Raw genomic sequence first — 17886 nt, 5'->3', positions numbered from 1 at the left:
ACAAATGACATACTTTAACAGGCACATGTGTATGTATCACAGCTAGTGATATACATGTAGGCCAGTGCCTTTCTGTACGACTAGAAGACTGAAATGCTGTAGTTAGAAGAAACCCACTACAAAGGTAGTGCTGATATAACTATGATGTGAATGACTAATAAGGGGTTTCATATGTATTGAGATATCGTAAGTATCATATCTGTGTTCCTCCATATGAATGTTCCTCCATTCTGCTTATTATGATGTTATCAATTGTAATCTGCTGTCATGAATTACATTTCTGTTCTAATATGCTGTTTTAATGTGAACATTTTTGATACTGTATAAAGTTATTTCTTGCCTGTCTTCAAATTTATCTTGATTGTACTTCTGCTTATAGTTGGTCATTTTACTATTATATTGTTAACAAAACTGTACATCAAATTTATACCTGTTGTATACCGCCTTGGGTGAATCTTCATAAAGGTGACTAATACCAATAAATAAAGTATTTCTTACACATCTGCACAACCAATTAGTCCACTTCACCAGTCAATCTGAAATACACAATTGCTTTAACGCATCTCCTAACAGCCATGATTAAGGTCTGCATTGTGTATCAACTGGTTAATCATCTTTCCAAACATATATATTTAAAAAAAAAACCACAGAAAACTTACATTATTGTCTGAAAATCATCTTCCACTAAGATCATATCAGCTGCTTCCTTGCATACGTCTGTCCCCGTCTGCCCCATCGCTACTCCAATGTCTGCAGCTTTCAGGGCTACGGCATCATTAACACCATCTCCTGTCATAGCTACCACAGAACCTATATTTTGCAGAGACTGAATAAAAAAAACCCATACCCCAGAAAAACAAATTTTTAGAAAATCTAGTGTTATTTCAAAGGACATAATTCAAAACAAGGGAGAAAATACAATAACTACTGTATGAAATGTGATTTTAAACAAATTTCTCATTTCAAATTAACTATTGCTATTTATATCTAACAAACACTAAAACTGCACTATAATTGACTGTTCTTATTTCTACTTTAACCTTCTTCATATGAGCAGTGCAAACCCTCAGCTGAGTGAATAGCTGATAGAGAAGCTTCTTCCAAACCTGAATCCTTCAAAGCTCCTCCAGCATCAGCTACTGGATTTGCATACAGTATTATGGCCACTGCCCTCCTACACAACTTTACAGAGACTATCTAGGTTCTGGATCATATAATCTCAGGCTCTCACATTAACCATTATTATTTTCACAATCATTGAAAAGCATGGTTGCTTACTCTCCATACAGAGCAGAGGAACACAGTCACACTTACTGATAACATCCTTTGGATGAAGACTGTGAGTGGTGATTTCCTCAAGTTGAGTTTCTTCAAGTTCAGGGAAGCCTTGCTTTAAATAGAACCCTGAGCATGCGCAGGAATTCCTGCATTGACCAACACTCCATTCTAGCACACAGGCCCAGATGCACTAAACCTTAACGACCCTTTAAGGACCCCTTAACAAAGAAATTTTCAACCGTAGCATGCATTAAAGGCCATTTTCCAATGATGCTAGCAGCTAACAAAAACGGAATGCAAATGAGAAACTACCATTGAAATGTGGACAATTCGGAATGCACTAACCATACCGACGATTGCAACGAATCATTTACTGTGAGAAATTTAACGTGAGCTCAGACCTGTCGTTAAGGTCTGAGCTGTCATCTCCCCGCTTCCCCCTGCACCAAAAAAATCCAAGCGCTACCAAAAGAACGATGCAGTACTTCATAGGCTTCCCCCTGCATCAATACAAAACTAAACATACATAAAAAAGGATCGGGAGGGGGCAAAGGCACTCGTCAGGAGCGTCCTGTATGGACGCCCTTGCCCCCCCCCCCCCCGAGGTCGCCGCTGCTCCCTGCTTCCGCATGTATTAAATAAAAAATAAAAACAAAAATCCAAAGTTTAGCAGCCCCGGTCCCCCTCCCTTCCTGTCTCTCTCTGTTTCTCCTTCTCCCATAGCTCCGCCTCCCGGCATCCTCCGCCTCCGTGCCCCGCCCCCTGAGGTAATTGCTGCCGCTCCCCCCTCTACCGGACCCCCCTCCACTTTACCGTCCTGCGCAGCGCCTCTCCCCTCTGTGTGAAGGCGCTGCATGGGCAAGAACAGCTGATTGGCGATCAGTGCTGCCTTCTCAGACGTCCCTCTGTTCTTCCTGGGCCAGCTCTCCTCTGACGTAAAGCGGAGGGGGGGGTCCGGTAGAGGGGGGGAGCAGCGGCGATGACCTCAGGGGGGCGGGGCACGGGGCGGAGGATGCCAGGAGGTGGAGCTATGGGAGAAGGAGAAACAGAGAGAGACAGGAAGGGAGGGGGACCGGGGTTGCTAAACTTTGGATTTTTGTGTTTACTTTTTATTTAATACATGCGGAAGCAGGGAGCAGCGGCGACCTCGGGGGGGGGGGGGGGGGGGGGCAAGGGCGTCCATACAGGACGCTCCTGACGAGTGCCTTTGCCCCCTCCCGATCCTTTTTTATGTATGTTTAGCTTTGTATTGATGCAGGGGGAAGCCTATGAAGTACTGCATCGTTCTTTTGGTAGCGCTTGGATTTTTTTGGTGCAGGGGGAAGCGGGGAGATGACAGCTCAGACCTTAACGACAGGTCTGAGCTCACGTTAAATTTCTCACAGTAAATGATTCGTTGCAATCGTCGGTATGGTTAGTGCATTCCGAATTGTCCACATTTCAATGGTAGTTTCTCATTTGCATTCCGTTTTTGTTAGCTGCTAGCATCATTGGAAAATGGCCTTTAATGCATGCTCCTGACAAGCGCCTTTGCCACTTTTATTTTCAACGTGTTTTTTTTTTGTTTTGGGTTTTGACGTTTGTGGCATGCGCAGAGCAGCCAGCATAACGCTTGGCTGCTCTGCGCATTCTTTACGGGCAGATTAACAACGGGGATTACACTTCTGTAATGCATTCGACTTTCAAATACCGAACCAAACATGTGGGACTTCTGTTTTTAGTGCATTCTTCATTTTTTCAACTTCAGTAAGGACTTTTACGTTTTTGATTTTTTAACGTATGGTTGATGCATCTGGGCCTCAGTCCATAACAAAAAAAAACAGAAGTTATATATATATATATATTTAGAAGAAAAAAAAACGTGGGGTGAAGGGAGGGATAGAAGTGTGTCTGCATGCCCCTGCTGTTTAGGAAAAAAACCTCCATTACAGGTAAGCAACTATCTGTTGACAAGCAGGGAAGATGCAGGCACACTTACTGGTGACTTCAAAGCTGAAAGTTGAATTAACAGTACTAGCTATTGGCCCACAGATATAAGGGTGATGCAGAAAATTTCCCGTATGGTTACTGTGGGTTTAACACTGCTTTAACGCAGGATACCAATGGAAAAGGGTTCAGCGCATGTGTTAATTCACACTGAAACCCTGCCCACACCCCACATGCAAATGCGATGTATTTGTATTCCTGTGGCATGCATTAAAAAAAAAAAAAAAAAAAAAGAAGACTTTTGAAGCATGGTGCTTAGTATAGGCCTTCATAAGTATGCCTCCCTCAACATCTGGGAAGGCATACTTATGAAGGCCTAGACCAAGCAATGGCTATTACAGAAAAAGTTTTCACAAGGTCCAGGGTAGTGTAGAAAGGCTGGCTGAGAGGAGTGGATGTCTATCAGCACCCCCTGTGTAGGAGCAAAATAAGTGCATGAAGCACTATATGTGTTCCTATATAACAAAGATACATGGCTTTGTCCAGCATTAGCAACCTGACCTTAAGATGCATACTCAGAGTTATTCCATCTTTTTTTGAAGCTACAACCTTGCATACAGACGAAGACTACTAACAAGGATCCCAATGTGCTAGAAAAACAAGGCTGCTATCAGCATCAACATCCTGGCCAGACCAGCGAAAGACTTGGCATCTTCCCATGCAGATGGAGAGATGCTGTGGCTGGCACATTGCACATTGTTTATGAAATCCCAGCTTCTTGTGAAGGTGACCCCATCAAAGTGGAGCCAGTGAGACAATATTACGACTTCAAGGGCCCAACAATGGAGATGACGACATGTGTGCATAATCCCCAAGGCAAGAATGTACATCATTAGCACAGTTGAAGCCTGTAATTTCTGTATAAAAAGGGGTTCATATACGAGGCAAAAGGCTGCTGTGTTAACATTCCATCCAAGGAGCAGACTGCGCGGAATCTGACTGAACATCTGAGGAACATACTACCACCTGCTACAAGTCTGCAACAGGTTGTTTGTGTGCCATGTACTTTTGTGTAAGTGTTGTGGGTTCAGTGTGATTCTTACTTAGGAGTCTAGTTAGGGATTTATATGCGTTTACTCTGAGCTGTTTCTATGATAAGACTTACTGTGTCTTTATTCTCGTCTTCTTTGCACACTATCTTTGCTGCTGTTGTAAATAAATGCACACTATTTTTATAATACTTGGTTGTGGATTTAGGTTTTTCTCTTATTTAGGGCACAGTGAGCTTGGATCTAAGGATAAGCGGGAACACATCTGCTTCTGACAATAAGGCTGGTATTATCAGAGACCTATTCCTGTTAGAATTTATGCTAGGTGTCAGGTATCCCAATAACACCACAAAAAGGGTTGTATCTGTATGTGCCCACAACCCTCTCCCCCCCAATCTGATCACAGTGCCCCAGGTACCTGGCATTGGATCCCTTACCCCCTCTCCTACTTGGTACAACTAGCTCAGTCTTTAGCTGTATTCAAACTTAGGAGTTAAAAGCAGACTTTAAAAAGTGGGCTTTAGCCTATTAACCTGTTCAGTACCCATGGCTGTTTTAATCACTCCCACAATAAGTTAATTCCCTAATCCCTTATTTGTCCTGTCTGTCTGTCTCAAATAGATTGAAAGCTCTGTCGAACAGGAACTGTCTCGTATATGTTTAGTGTACAGTCTAGCAGCACTACAGGAATAAGTAGCAGTAGTAACCCAACCCTCAAAATCAGAACATTTACAAGGTAGACTAGTGGCCCCCCATCCATACTTCAAATATTTTCCCTGGTAGTCTGGTGGCCCTCCCCTTTTCCCTTGATTAAAAAAATGTAATCCCTGGTGTCTAGTGGAACCCCCCTCCCAACCCAGACTCTTTCCCCAGAACAGCTCAAGCCCATCCACCATACCTGAACACAAGAGGTAGGAGCGATGCCCACTCGCTCCTGCCTCCGGCACCACCATCATGAAAAATGGCAGCACAATGCACCAGGACAAGGCTAGTGTACCATGTAAAGGAGAAACTGGAGTATAGGAGTACTACACTCATACACTCCAATTTCCTTTAACGATTAGTACAGCAGTCTGAGAACCATGGCAACTGGGTTTGAGTCCAACTGCTGCTCCTTGTGACTCTGGCCAAGTCACCTAACTGTCCGTTGCCCCATGCACAAAATAAGTGCATGTTTACAATATGTAAACGGCTTTGACTTTAACCACAGAAAAGCGGTATATAAAATCTCATCCCCTTTTTCTTTGCAAATGGCAGTTTGGCTTTGCTTGGTAACTGATGAGCCAAAATTCTTAATAGCAGTTAGTTAAATCTTATGTCCCCTTATATCTAGGATTTTGTGATCTGTACCAAGAGGAAAATAAGAATTTTGGTTTCTTTATGGCTGCCTCCAATACTACTAATTGATAAAGAAGCTGACAGAAGTCATGCACTGCTGCTGAGTAAACTTTACATTTAGGATCTAACTAAGAGGTTAATAGTAGCTGCATGAACTGACAAAGGAGTCTTCCAAACATCTAACTGTAGTTCTTGCAGAACAGAATGAATTGGGAGACTTAGAGGGGCATTTTCAAAAGGGACGTCCATGTTTTGATACGGACGTCCTCGCAAAACGTCCCGATCCAGGGGCGGGGAAACCTGTATTTTCGAAACAAGATGGATGTCCATCTTTTGTTTTGAAAATACCGTCAGGGACGTCCAAATCCTTAAATTTGGTCATCCCTAGACTTGGTCGTTTCTGATTTTCGGCGATAATGGAAACCAAGGACGTCCACCTCAGAAACGACCAAATGCAAGCCATGTGGTAATGGGAGGAGCCAGCATTTGTAGTGCACTGGTCCCCCTGACATGCCAGCACACCAACCGGGCACCCTAGGGGGCACTGCAGTGGACTTCAGAAATTGCTCCCAGGTACACAGCTCCCTTACCTTGCGTGCTCAGCCCCCAAACCCCCCCCCCCCTAAAACCCACTACCCACAACTGTACACCACTACCATAGCCCTTATGGGTAAAGGGGGGTACCTAGATGTGGATACAGTGGGTTTCTGGTGGGTTTTGGAGGGCTTGCTGTTTCCTCCACAAATGTAACAGGTGGGGGGGGGGGGATGGGCCTGGGTCCGCCTGCCTAAAGTAAACTGCACCCACTAAAACTGCTCCAGGGACTGGCAATCAATATTTTGAAAGATATTTTTTGAGGGTGGGAGGGGGTTAGTAACTACTGGGAGAATAAGCGGAGGTCATCCCTGATTCTCTCCGGTGGTCACCTGGTCATTTCGGGCACCTTTTTGTGCCTTGGTCGTAAGAAAAACATGACCAGGTAAAGTCGTCCAAGTGTTCGTCAGGGATGTCCTTTTTTTCCATTATGGGTCAAGGACGTCCAAGTGTTAGGCACGCCTAAGTCCCGCCTTTGCTACGCCTCCGACACGCCCCCGTAAACTTTGGCTGTCTCTGCGACGGAGAGCAGTTGGGGACGTCCAAAATCGGATTTCAATTATACTGATTTGGACGTTTCTGTGAGGACATCCATCTTCCAATTTGTGTCGAAAGATGGGTGTCCTTCTCTTTCGAAAATGAGCCCATTAATGACTCTTTGGGAGTCTACATAGTTTATAGAATATAACTGAAGTCCATTTTACATTCTGGAACTTTTGCAGTCCTGAGACCAAGACATTTTATCAACTTAACCAAAAACCTGGGGTAGGAACAGCCCTCCTGCTACTTCTCCTGAAGATACTCCGACATTGAAGAGATTTGACCTACAGGTTGAAGATGTTGCCTTAGAACTGTGTATGGGCATAAAGATGTTCAGACTGTTTTTTGAACTCCTGATGCAGGGCAGTATAGCCGAAAAACGGCCCATGTCAAGTTCTCTAAGCAATCATGCACGCTTTTTTTGTATTCCATATGAGATAGTATCAAAAAAGAAACTCTCTTTTGAAGACATCTTGGGCTGACTCTGGCTTTTTGGTTATCTCCACTGTTTCCTTTGCTGTGTCCTGAGACTCCACTCCAGAATGTCATGCTAAGCTGCCTCTTAATGGTTTTATCCTTTTTGTTGGATTTAAAGCAGTTCTGTGCTCTTGGCATTACGAAACTGTGCGGGAAACACGCACAGACTTTTTGAAGAACCCCACTCTGTTTTATGCTGTTTACTCCCTTACTCTGAGCGGGGGAGTTAAGAGAGGCCTTTGCTTTCAAGCCCCTTATTTATTTTCATATCTATCCCACCTTTTACACAGTCTGTTGGCTGGTTGGCTGGCTTGTACTTTCTTTTTGACAAGCTCTCCTACAGGTACACGGAAAGTTGCTCAGTCACAGAAAACTATTCAGCTCCCAGATACATTATTTGGTCCTAGCAGGGAAGACAATGACTGCACCTACAGTTTCTTAGTATAAAAAAGAAAAAGTTCAGTTTTGTTTCAGTTAGAATTACCTAGGGCAATATAAAAACATGGAGGGCAAGTCAATGCGCTCACTTATGCCATGAAGAAAAAAAAGTCTGAGAGCTAGAATAGAAGGGTGGTCAACACAGGAATCTCATACATGCTCCTTTAAAGCATGGGTTTCCTGAGTTTGAGGAAAGCATCACACACAGGTTCCGTCACCTTTATCTCCCCTGCTTATCAACTGAGAAATCCTAGAACATCTTACCACCATGTCTATGCCACCTTGACACTCTGTAGCTGATTTTATTTTTGTAAACCAGTGATACTTATTTCTATTAACACTAGAAAAATTGTTAGTTTGTCCTGTGGAACTAAAAACATTCTGTACCTTTATGATTTTCAGTTTATGCCTGGGACTAGCTCTGTAGAACACTGCAACCTATGGGATGAAAAGACATAGGATAAGCAAGATGAAATTAATTTTAAGAAAAAAAGCCTCTGTATATCAACTTCCAGGCCTCTGTATGTATTACTGTGTGTCTGTCCATTGTTTAAATTTCTAACCAAGACCAAATAAAGACTAACATGGCTTTAGATTACAATAGTATCCACTAAATATCAACTATTAGGGTGTGGAAAAATTCACTTGAACAATATATAATACCACTGTACTGCGTTTTCCACTGAGTAATACTGAAAATGATATAAAAAATCAGTGTTTCTACTAAATATAATTCAAATTTATTAAGGAGGAAAAAAGAGCCTCACAGAGCTCCTAGACTATATAGTTGTCTATTGGAGCTAAAGTGGATACTTTTCTTATCCTCTGTTCATCATTGGCTCAAAAAAACCTCCAAAATATCATGCTGCTCACTGATGCATTTAAACAATTTGTGAAAATAACCGTAGTGAAATATTCTCTACTAATTATTTTATCAAATTTTTGTTCTAAATACAGCCTTCACAAATCAGCTTAGTTCAAAAGAGCACTTATCTTTCACACTAGAGGACTTTAAATTCAATTCTTATGTCGCTCCAAGCCAACAATGGCCAGCATTTCGAAAAAAACTGCTTCAGGGTCTTGGTAGCGCTTATCCTCAGTTGATGTAAGAAAAGTTTAGGTTAGTTGTCAATGCGATTATCCTATATAATAATTCTCACCTCCAACATTCTGAGGCTGCCTGGAACCGTGGATCCCTTGGAGGTGGTCTGGAGTTGGAGTAGATAATAGTAACGTCACAGAACCCACACCAGATTGGCCAGTAGAAGGGAGAGGGGCGGAGCAGCGAATCAGCACAACACGGGGAATGCACAGCAGCAGGAACAGAAGCCTCTCTCACACAGTCACTCTCACATACACTCTCTCAAACATACACACTCAGAGGAAAACCTTGGTAGCGCCCGTTTCCTTTCAAACAGAAACGGGCCTTTTTTACTAGTTAAATAATAATACACTGATCATTAACACTCTCGCCCCCATACTTGAAACGCTCTAGCAATATTCTCCAGTGCTCTACATTCTACTTCCTTCAAAATGGCTCCGATATATACTGCATGACATCAGACGCCATGCAGTCAGTTGGCCAATCTTTAAATGAACGTTAAAATGTATGTCAACAAAAGCAGTAACTCAAAAGAAATGGCACCATTCAATTCTGGAGTTGAGCCCAATAGGTTCCAAAGAATGCAATCGAAACATCCATTTCTGCTCAAGTTGTAACAGAGTCCAACGGAAATCCCCTCCTCTGGGAGACTTCCGCACCGATTGCAAAATGACGCATCTCAAATCTTCAAATTTATGGTGCTTCTCTTTGCAATGCATTACCAGTGGTGAACCTATTTTTTCAATGTGTATAGCACTTCTATGCTCAATTAACCATGTTGTCAACCTTCGAGATGTCTGTCCTACGTAAATCTTGTTACACGGACATCTCAAGGTATAAATTACATTCTCAGTCGTGCATACTGTCAACAACCTTAACTTGTACATTTTATGATCAACTGGGTTAATAAAAGTTGTAGTCTCATCCATAATATCGCAGAAACTACAATTACCACACTTGAAATGCCCATGCACACTCTGTTACAACTTGAGCAGAAATGGATCTTTCGATTGCATTCTTTGGAACCTACTGGGCTGAACTCCAGAATTGAATGGTGCCATTTCTTTTGAGTTACTGCTTTTGTTGACATAAATTTTAACGTTCATTTAAAGATCCCGATGGTGCTCTAACCTGATTGGCCAACTGACTGCATGGCGTCTGACGTCATGCAGTATATAGCGGAGCCATTTTGAAGGAAGTAGAACATAGAGCACTGGAGAATATCATTAGAGCGTTTCAAGTATGGGGGCGAGAGTGTTAATGATCAGTGTATTATTATTTAATAATCGCACTGACAACTAACCTAAACTTTTCTTACATCAACAGAGGATAAGCGCTACCAAGACCCTGAAGCAGTTTTTTTCGAAATGCTGGCCATCTATGGTTTGGAGCAACATAAGAATTGAATTTAAAGTCCTCTAGTGTGAAAGATAAGTGCCCTTTTGAACTAAGCTGATTTGTGAAGGCTGTATTTAGAACAAAAAGAACAAAAATTTGATAAAATAATTAGTCAGTAGAGAATATTGCCACTACGGTTATTTTCACAAATTGTTTAAATGCATCAGTGAGCAGCATGATATTTTGGAGGGTTTTTTTTGAGTCAATGATGAACAGAGGATAAGAAAAGTATCCGCTTTAGCTCCAACAGACAGCTATATAGTCTAGGAGCTCTGTGAGGCTGTTTTTCCCTCCTTAATAAATTTGAATTATATTTAGTAGAAACACTGAGTTTTTTGTATCATTTTCAGTATTACTCAGTGGAAAGGCAGTACAGTGGTATTATATATTGTTTAGATTACAATAGACATATGTTTTAAAAAATTCACCTTCTTTTGAAATACAATTTGCCACTTATTTTTAACAAAGCAACTGCAAATCCAAAAGGAAATGGGCTAAAGTCTAACATAAGAACATTTTGTTAGGAAATCATTGTAGACATCAGAAAGAACTTGTTACATTTGGAGATTATTTGGTTTGACATTACTACGGGGGTTAAATGAAAAGTAATGCCTCTCCCTTCATCAACAGATAGTAGCACTGACATGCTACACTTGATTATTTGTTCTTCGACATCTCTTCCTTCACCTCAGTTGGAAAGAAGTGTCTCAGTAAAGAAGCTGTTTTGCTATTTCTAGTGAAATGGAGGAATGCAGTGAGCACCTGGTGAAATTTAAGCAACATAACATGACGGAATTTTGTTGAGTCCCTCCAATTGAAATTCACTGCACATGCAGGCTGTTTATGGTGATGACTATACTGATATGAGTATTGTGCACTACTGGACCGAAAAATGTAAGGATTGTGGACCAGGGAGGGTTGAAAGCAGTATTACAGCAGCTGCAGGATTCTGTGAACACTCATATCTTTTGATCATTTCCAATTTGTGTTTCAACGATATTCTGGAACAGAGATCCTGCTTCTATTTAGTTTTGAAGTGATTCAACAAAGCTTTGATCAAGGAACTGTATTTGTGCCAATGTTTCTGGATATATCTTCTGACAGAACCTGAGATATTGATGAATCACTTAAGGGAAGTTGGAATAGCTGGCAAAGAACTTGACTGGCTCAAGTCTTCTTTTTTTTTTTTTTAATCTTATCACCTACAATGAGAAGTAATTGGTAGGAATGTTTGATAGAATTCCCTGCCGACTGGGGTGCCCCAAGTTTAAATATTATTAGCAATGCTGTTTAAAATAACTAAATTGCCTTGATATGTAAATTGTTTGCTACTCTTGGGGTACACTATGGGCTATATACAGATGTCCAATTCCTTGTTCCAGTTAATGATACATTGCAGATAATTGATTTTATTGTACTCTGTCTTAAGGCTATCAAGCATTAGATATCACATAAGCTTGCATTAAATTTGATATTCTGGTTTGTTAGTACAACTCCATTACCAAAGCTACTCAAGGTTAAAGATAAGTCTATTCTGATCAGCTCCACCGTAAATAGTCTGGGTATTATTTATTATAAATTCAATATAAAAATGAAGATTAATGCTGCTGTTAAGGAAAGCATTATTAAAACTGTATTTGATTCATGCCTTAAATATGTTATCAATAAATTTCTGTACAGTAATGCAGTCATTAGCGTTTTCAGCATTAGATTATTGCATTAGCTTCTACATTGGTCTGTCTGCTTCTACATTAAGGACACTTCAGATGCTGCCACTCAGAGCATCAGTGGAACTCACAAGTTTGATTACATTTCTCCTGTTGTGGAAAACACAATTTAAAATTTTTGATAACTGTATTTAAAGCACTGAATCAAGAAGCACTGAGGCACCATTGCTCAGAACTCACAGTGCAGAAAATTAGCTCAACAATGCTCAAATGGTATGTAAATTAGATGTGTACTGTTAAAACGAAAGCAAGGAGGGGAGACGTACTTGGAGCATGCGCTGAAGAGTTTCGTGGTAAGCCCAGCTCATGTGTGCATGCGCCAAATAAACACAGACATGAAGCACAAATTAGCATCTGTTTTGTGTGCCTTTAAATATAAGCTTTTCAATGTTACTTATTTATTTACTTGGAAGGCTTACATTTAAATGCAAGAACCAGGCACCAATGTGTGTTTTCACTTTTGGCTTTGCTCGGACTCGCGTACATTTGTTTCTCACAGCAGGCACTTAGGGGCTTCCTTCTCCTTAAAAATTAAAGTAAAACCAGCAGATTTTAAAGAAAGAATTGTGAGAAATCCTCTCTTCAAACACCCTAATGCCTTTGAGCTGGCATTTTTTCAGCTGTAAAGGCAGCTTTGTTTTGAGCGCTGTTCTCAGAGCATTGGGAGGGAATAGGAAATGACCTAGTTAACATCCATTTGACTACATTAGCATGCTATCATGATAATCTTTTGTGAGCTCGTTGTTTCCTGCGCTATAGCCTCTGAGCATTCTGTGCTCACTAAATGTGGGTGCTAGTCCAGTACTAATGGCCTCTAGCGTCCGCATTTGCTTGTATCGGGGCATGAGTATTTGTTCTGTATAGAAACTGTATCGTCTTCCTAGATTGTTGAGATCTTCTGGCTCATATTTGCTATATTTTCCCTCTTTCCCCCAAATCCATCTTCAAGAGGCTTATGGAAGTGTTTTCTTGTAGTAACCATCATTCTCAACTCTTTTGGCAAAGCATTCCAGAGAGATGGGCCAATGTGTATGATTACATTTCAAAAGAAACTGAAAGTGTACCTATTTAAACAGGTCTTCTCCTCTAACTTTAAAGAGTAGAGTTAAGCAACTGGGTGTATGAAGTGACAAGATTAACATTATTAACTATTTCCTTTTGGCTGATCTTCTATATTTGTTATCAAGACATGATCTGTTGTTGTATGTTTCAGTTTGTTATGTATTTATTCCAGTGTTTCATGTATTTTATGTGTGTGCGTGTTTTTTAAGTCACCTAGAATGGTAGATAGTGTGGAAAACACCAGTTTTAAATACATACATACATATTTTTCCTTATGTAATGATAGGGAACCTCTTTGTTATGTCTTGTCCTAATGCATGTTGGGGCATCTTTCAGGCAAGAGCATGGTTCTCAAATATTGACTAGACTGCACTTGCCTTTGAAATCAGTGATGTTGAAGATGTAGCATTCCAACGAGGGATGAGCTGCATCCCTGCATGAGCTGCCCTTAGAATTGGTGTCTTGCGTTCATGGAGGCTGCTGCACCCTAATCGATGGCACAGATGAGTGGTCCTGGTTTCAGGTCACTTCAAGGACATTGACAACCTCAGTGCCTTGCTTTGATGGGCATCAATAACGAGACACCTTAGCCTCCACTCAAGGTTCTGCATCATACTTTCTGGACACCAATGAAATAAGATGAAATCCTTCCTCTTCTTCAGATGGGAATTATCAATGACTGTCCAAGTTGACCCTACTGATGCTCAATGTCTATGGTGATTGATACTCTCTCAATGCTGATGCATCCTTTGCATCAAATACAGCTCCTGGACTCAAGAATGAGAAGGTCATGTGCAACAGTGGCAGATAGAAAAAGGCACACTTGTGTGGTGAGCACACCCAAAGGCTTCTAGAAAAAGTTGCTGGGAATACTGCTTCCTAACCTGGGCTCAGTCAATGACTTCACTCATAGGTGAGGATTTAAGTCCTGCTGTCCTTGGAGAATAGCTGCTACATATAACTTCATTTTTCCATGGGAATAAAATGACAGAAACCTTAAGTCAAGCCTTATGCAATGACCTTCAATAATATTAAATATTTTAAAGTTTACATTTTTGTTATAAATGTATATATTCATTAAAAAAAAAAAGCAGCTCACAAATGTTTGTACAAAATTGTTAAAAGAGTAAAAAGACTGCAATCTAGCATTTTAATGTATGATTTGTTTCCTTCAAATACATGTATAACCACCAGGGAAGCACTTTTATTTTTTAATGAAATAGGCATATCTTGTTTCATTTTGTAAACAATTTAATTTCTTTGTTTTTGTTTACAAAGACTGTATCCCCCATCTTACCCCATCCCTGGTTACCAGGTGAGGGGGAGATGGAAGGAGAACAGCACAAGCAATCCCCTTGTCACTTTTAATCTGTAGTGGCTGATATCAGGCCATAACCATTTTGTAGAATGTCATAATGGGGTTGCTGTTGGGAGCTTGCAGTGGGGGGGGGGGGGGGGGGGGGGCCGTCAGGGTCTGTGTTTGTCAAGAAGTGGGGGCAGAGCTAGGCACTGGTTTTCAGTGTGCACTTCCAACAGCATACACAAATGGGTATCCACTATCAACTTTTGAACATTTTCTTTGTTCAGTTGCAACATTTTGATTTGATTTGCCTACTTTATTTATTTTTTGTCTATTAGATTGTAAGCTCTTTGAGCAGGGACTGTTTTTCTTCTATGTTTGTGCAGCGCTGCGTATGCCTTGTAGCGCTATAGAAATGCTAAATAGTAGTAGTAGTATCTCAACATACTGTTTGATGTTTTACAACTCTTCAAGTTGTCATTCAGTGGCTTGGGGATCCACTGAATAAACTGCAATAACAACTTAGCTAATGCTCTAGTTTTTTTCCTTGGTTTCTAATCAGTTTAATTTCATGAAAATATACTTTTCATTTACCTCAAAAGTGAATTTAAGATGTAAACATGATGCCCTTGTTCATTTGTTGGGGTTCCCCTGACATGACAGTTCCTTGCTATTTGAAAGGTAGTGAGTGCCACTCTGTGGTGGTTTTCTCATTTGCTCATCATTGCAGCTGCAATGGTTGATGGGATTGGGTGTCATGCAAAAAAATACCTTCTGATGCTTGGGCAAATACATAGCTGGATTGCACCATAAGTTCATGAACTTATGCACAAGAGTGGCGCATTTTATTTTGCGATTTGTTGGATTTCATATTGTTGGAAGGATGCACTATAACGTTTGAAAACAAGTATGCTGAACTTAAATCATTAGAGATTTGGGTGCTTTTAACATTGATTAATCATTGACAAGACAATCTTCAGACTTTTGATGCAGGCCTTTTAACTGAAACATGGCCTGTACTGAATTAAGTGAAGGATTTTTTTTTTTATTTAAAGGAAATTTTCCACTGTTCATTTTCTCCTATTTAAACTCCCCAGGACATGCTCTGCGATAAGTTGAAAATGCTACAAAATCCATGAATTTGCATGGTTTTTTAAAATCTTTTTTGCTAGTATAGGAGTTGTGGTTCAGATGAATGAAAAATATGCAGACAAATCAGTTTTCCTTTGATGTCTGCCCACCCTAAGCAGTCTTTCATCTGGTGCTATGGTAACCTCCACCTCATGAAAATGCAGCTTTCTCAGCTTGAGCGCTAGTGGCATCTCACACCGTGTACACCTCATCTGAAAGCTTATAAGAAATTCTTGTATGACTACCATGTTTGTCATCATTCATGTAAACACTGATTTTCACCTCTTTAGTAGAGGAAATAGGATATTTCTGTAGCTTATGCAAGTTTCTCACGCAAAATATCTTTCCTGTTCCGATTCTCTTGCTTCTGAATTCCTACAGAAGATCATTACCCTTTGCTGCTCTTTGTTTTCTCTGTCCATCTGATTCTCTATCCATGTCCGTCTACTAGTTCCTACTCCCCTCCCTCACCAGTTCTAGAATCAACCACTTCCCAACCCCTGCTTCAGAGGTTAGCACTCACTATATGTTTATCATAAACCTAGTAGCATTGTGTAATAACACATAAATAAATCTCTGTCATCTGAGATATTCCCCTCAACCAGCCACTCCTCCAGTTGATCATATCTTTTCCCCTCCAGCTTACCTTCTCTCTCAACTCCAGTAGAGGCTGACTGAAACCAGGTTTTTTGGTTTTGGCTGAAACTAAATCTGTGGCTGAAATTCACCTCTTGGTTTTGGCTGAAACCGGAAGTTCCCTGCCCGGGCCCCAAACAGGAGCAACCCTACTCCCTCCTCCCACCCCCAAGACCCACTCATAGAGCTGAGTAGGGGCTGAGTTATGCTTTGCTTCTCTCTCAAGAAGATTCCCCTGCTGGCTCCAGGTTGCTGGTTGAAGGTAAATGAAGGTTATGGCAAGCATCCTGGCAACAAGTGTTCTGTAGCTGACACAGTGAGTTGTTTATGATGTCATCAGCCTGTATCTATCTGCACTGAAGAAGTCAACAGGCCAACAAATATTAACAGTGTATTGTCTAAAATGAGACCTAGGTCTTTTTCTTGAGTGCTGTAATGTAATAACTAGGAGTTTGTTTCACTGATTTGAACAACAGACTTTATTCTTTCAACACGAAAGAACTGAAAGAACAACTGGAGGGCTTGTTCTAATACCTGCTAAGTCTGTTAGCATATAAATGGAGAAAAATGCAAAGTAAGCATAAAAGAACTTAGCAGGTATTGGAAAAAATAATTGTTTTTAATTCACAGCCTATATGGGATTATGCAAGTTTTGGCAGAAATTGAATTTTAATAGCACGCATATTCAGATCAGCTATAAACTAAGCGCTTTGTCTCATTTTTTTTTTTTTTTTTTACAAAATGTGGACTTAGCAGGTACAATCACAGAAATATTTTAAAAAGAATTTAAACCCAAAAATTCTTGATTGCCTAAATCTTCATACCCTTTGTTATAGAAACCCAAATTAGCTCATTTTCCAAAAAGTGCCTTAACAAGGCACATAAGTTAAATACAGCCCACTTGAATCCAGTTACAGCAGCTGGCTGATTAAAATACTCCTCAATGAAAAATAAGCTATTTGTGTTGTATGAATTAAATAACAAGGAGCTGCTGAAAGAACTCTGAGATAAAGGTACTGAAAGACAGAGACTGGGAAAGGCTACAAGAAAATATCAATGTATTTGAATATCCCTTGGGGCACTGTCAGGTCATCATTATAAAGTGACTAACTCAGTCAGGCCAGCTGTCTAGTTAATAGCCATTGGTTAAGGAAACTGCTGAGGAAGGCCATTATAAAGTCTAAGATTACTTTAAAAAACTATAAAAGTCTCTGGTTGACAGTAGAAAATGTGCTGACTGTACAACAAATTTGGAGTGCTCTACAAACACAGCCTGCATTGGAAGATTTCAAGAAGGAAGCCACTGCTGAAGAAAAGCCATATGTGTCATGCATTCAAATATTGAATCCAGGTGTGTGACTATTTAATGCAATGAGTTTTAGCATGCTTTAAGCTTTCAGTGTGAAAGAACATGGAATATGTCTCTCACAGATCGGTGAAACTCTTACTTTATTACACTTCAAATTGTATTTTTTTTAGACAGCAGAATGTGAAAAGCACACACATGGAAAAATTAGTCCCAAAGGATTAGTGCAAATGAATTGCGCCCATCCACCAGCAGGTAGAGACAGAGAACACTAATGAGTTGTGCCTGATAAGGTCCTCTGCATAGCAACTCAGCAGTATTAGACAGCTCAGCAGTGGAAGAGTGATTGAAAGACAAAAGAAAACCCCCCAGTCTCTATAAACTAGAATAAACCATGAAACATACGGCAAAACATGTGCCTCACAAAATAAGGGAACCGGAAAACTCTATATACATACAAAACAGCAAACTACAGAAGGGCGGGCTCTGGACTGATCCTTTGGGACTAAAAGAAAGTCAGGTGAGTCACTAAGTTTTCCTTTCACTATGCCTCAAGGGTCAATCCAGACAAATGGGATATACAA

At 40.6% G+C, this 17886-nt stretch overlaps 1 protein-coding gene across 1 annotated transcript in view; it reads right to left on the bottom strand.

Annotated features, from left to right (window-relative positions):
• The window catches only part of LOC115472229 (calcium-transporting ATPase type 2C member 1-like), a 181733-nt gene that overhangs the window by 79363 nt on the left and 84484 nt on the right, over positions 1-17886 (bottom strand). Inside the window, exons 10-11 of the mRNA XM_030206430.1 lie at positions 8028-8078; positions 660-826 (exon numbers count right to left, since the gene is read on the bottom strand). Of these exons, the coding sequence (XP_030062290.1) occupies positions 660-826; positions 8028-8078 (218 nt within the window). The remainder of the gene's footprint in view (positions 1-659; positions 827-8027; positions 8079-17886) is intronic.

Source organism: Microcaecilia unicolor, chromosome 1 (assembly GCF_901765095.1).
Source record: "Microcaecilia unicolor chromosome 1, aMicUni1.1, whole genome shotgun sequence".
NCBI classification, from domain to species: Eukaryota; Metazoa; Chordata; class Amphibia; order Gymnophiona; family Siphonopidae; genus Microcaecilia; species Microcaecilia unicolor.
Note: the sequence above shows the minus strand (reverse complement) of the source record. Positions and strands in the feature narration are given on the sequence as shown.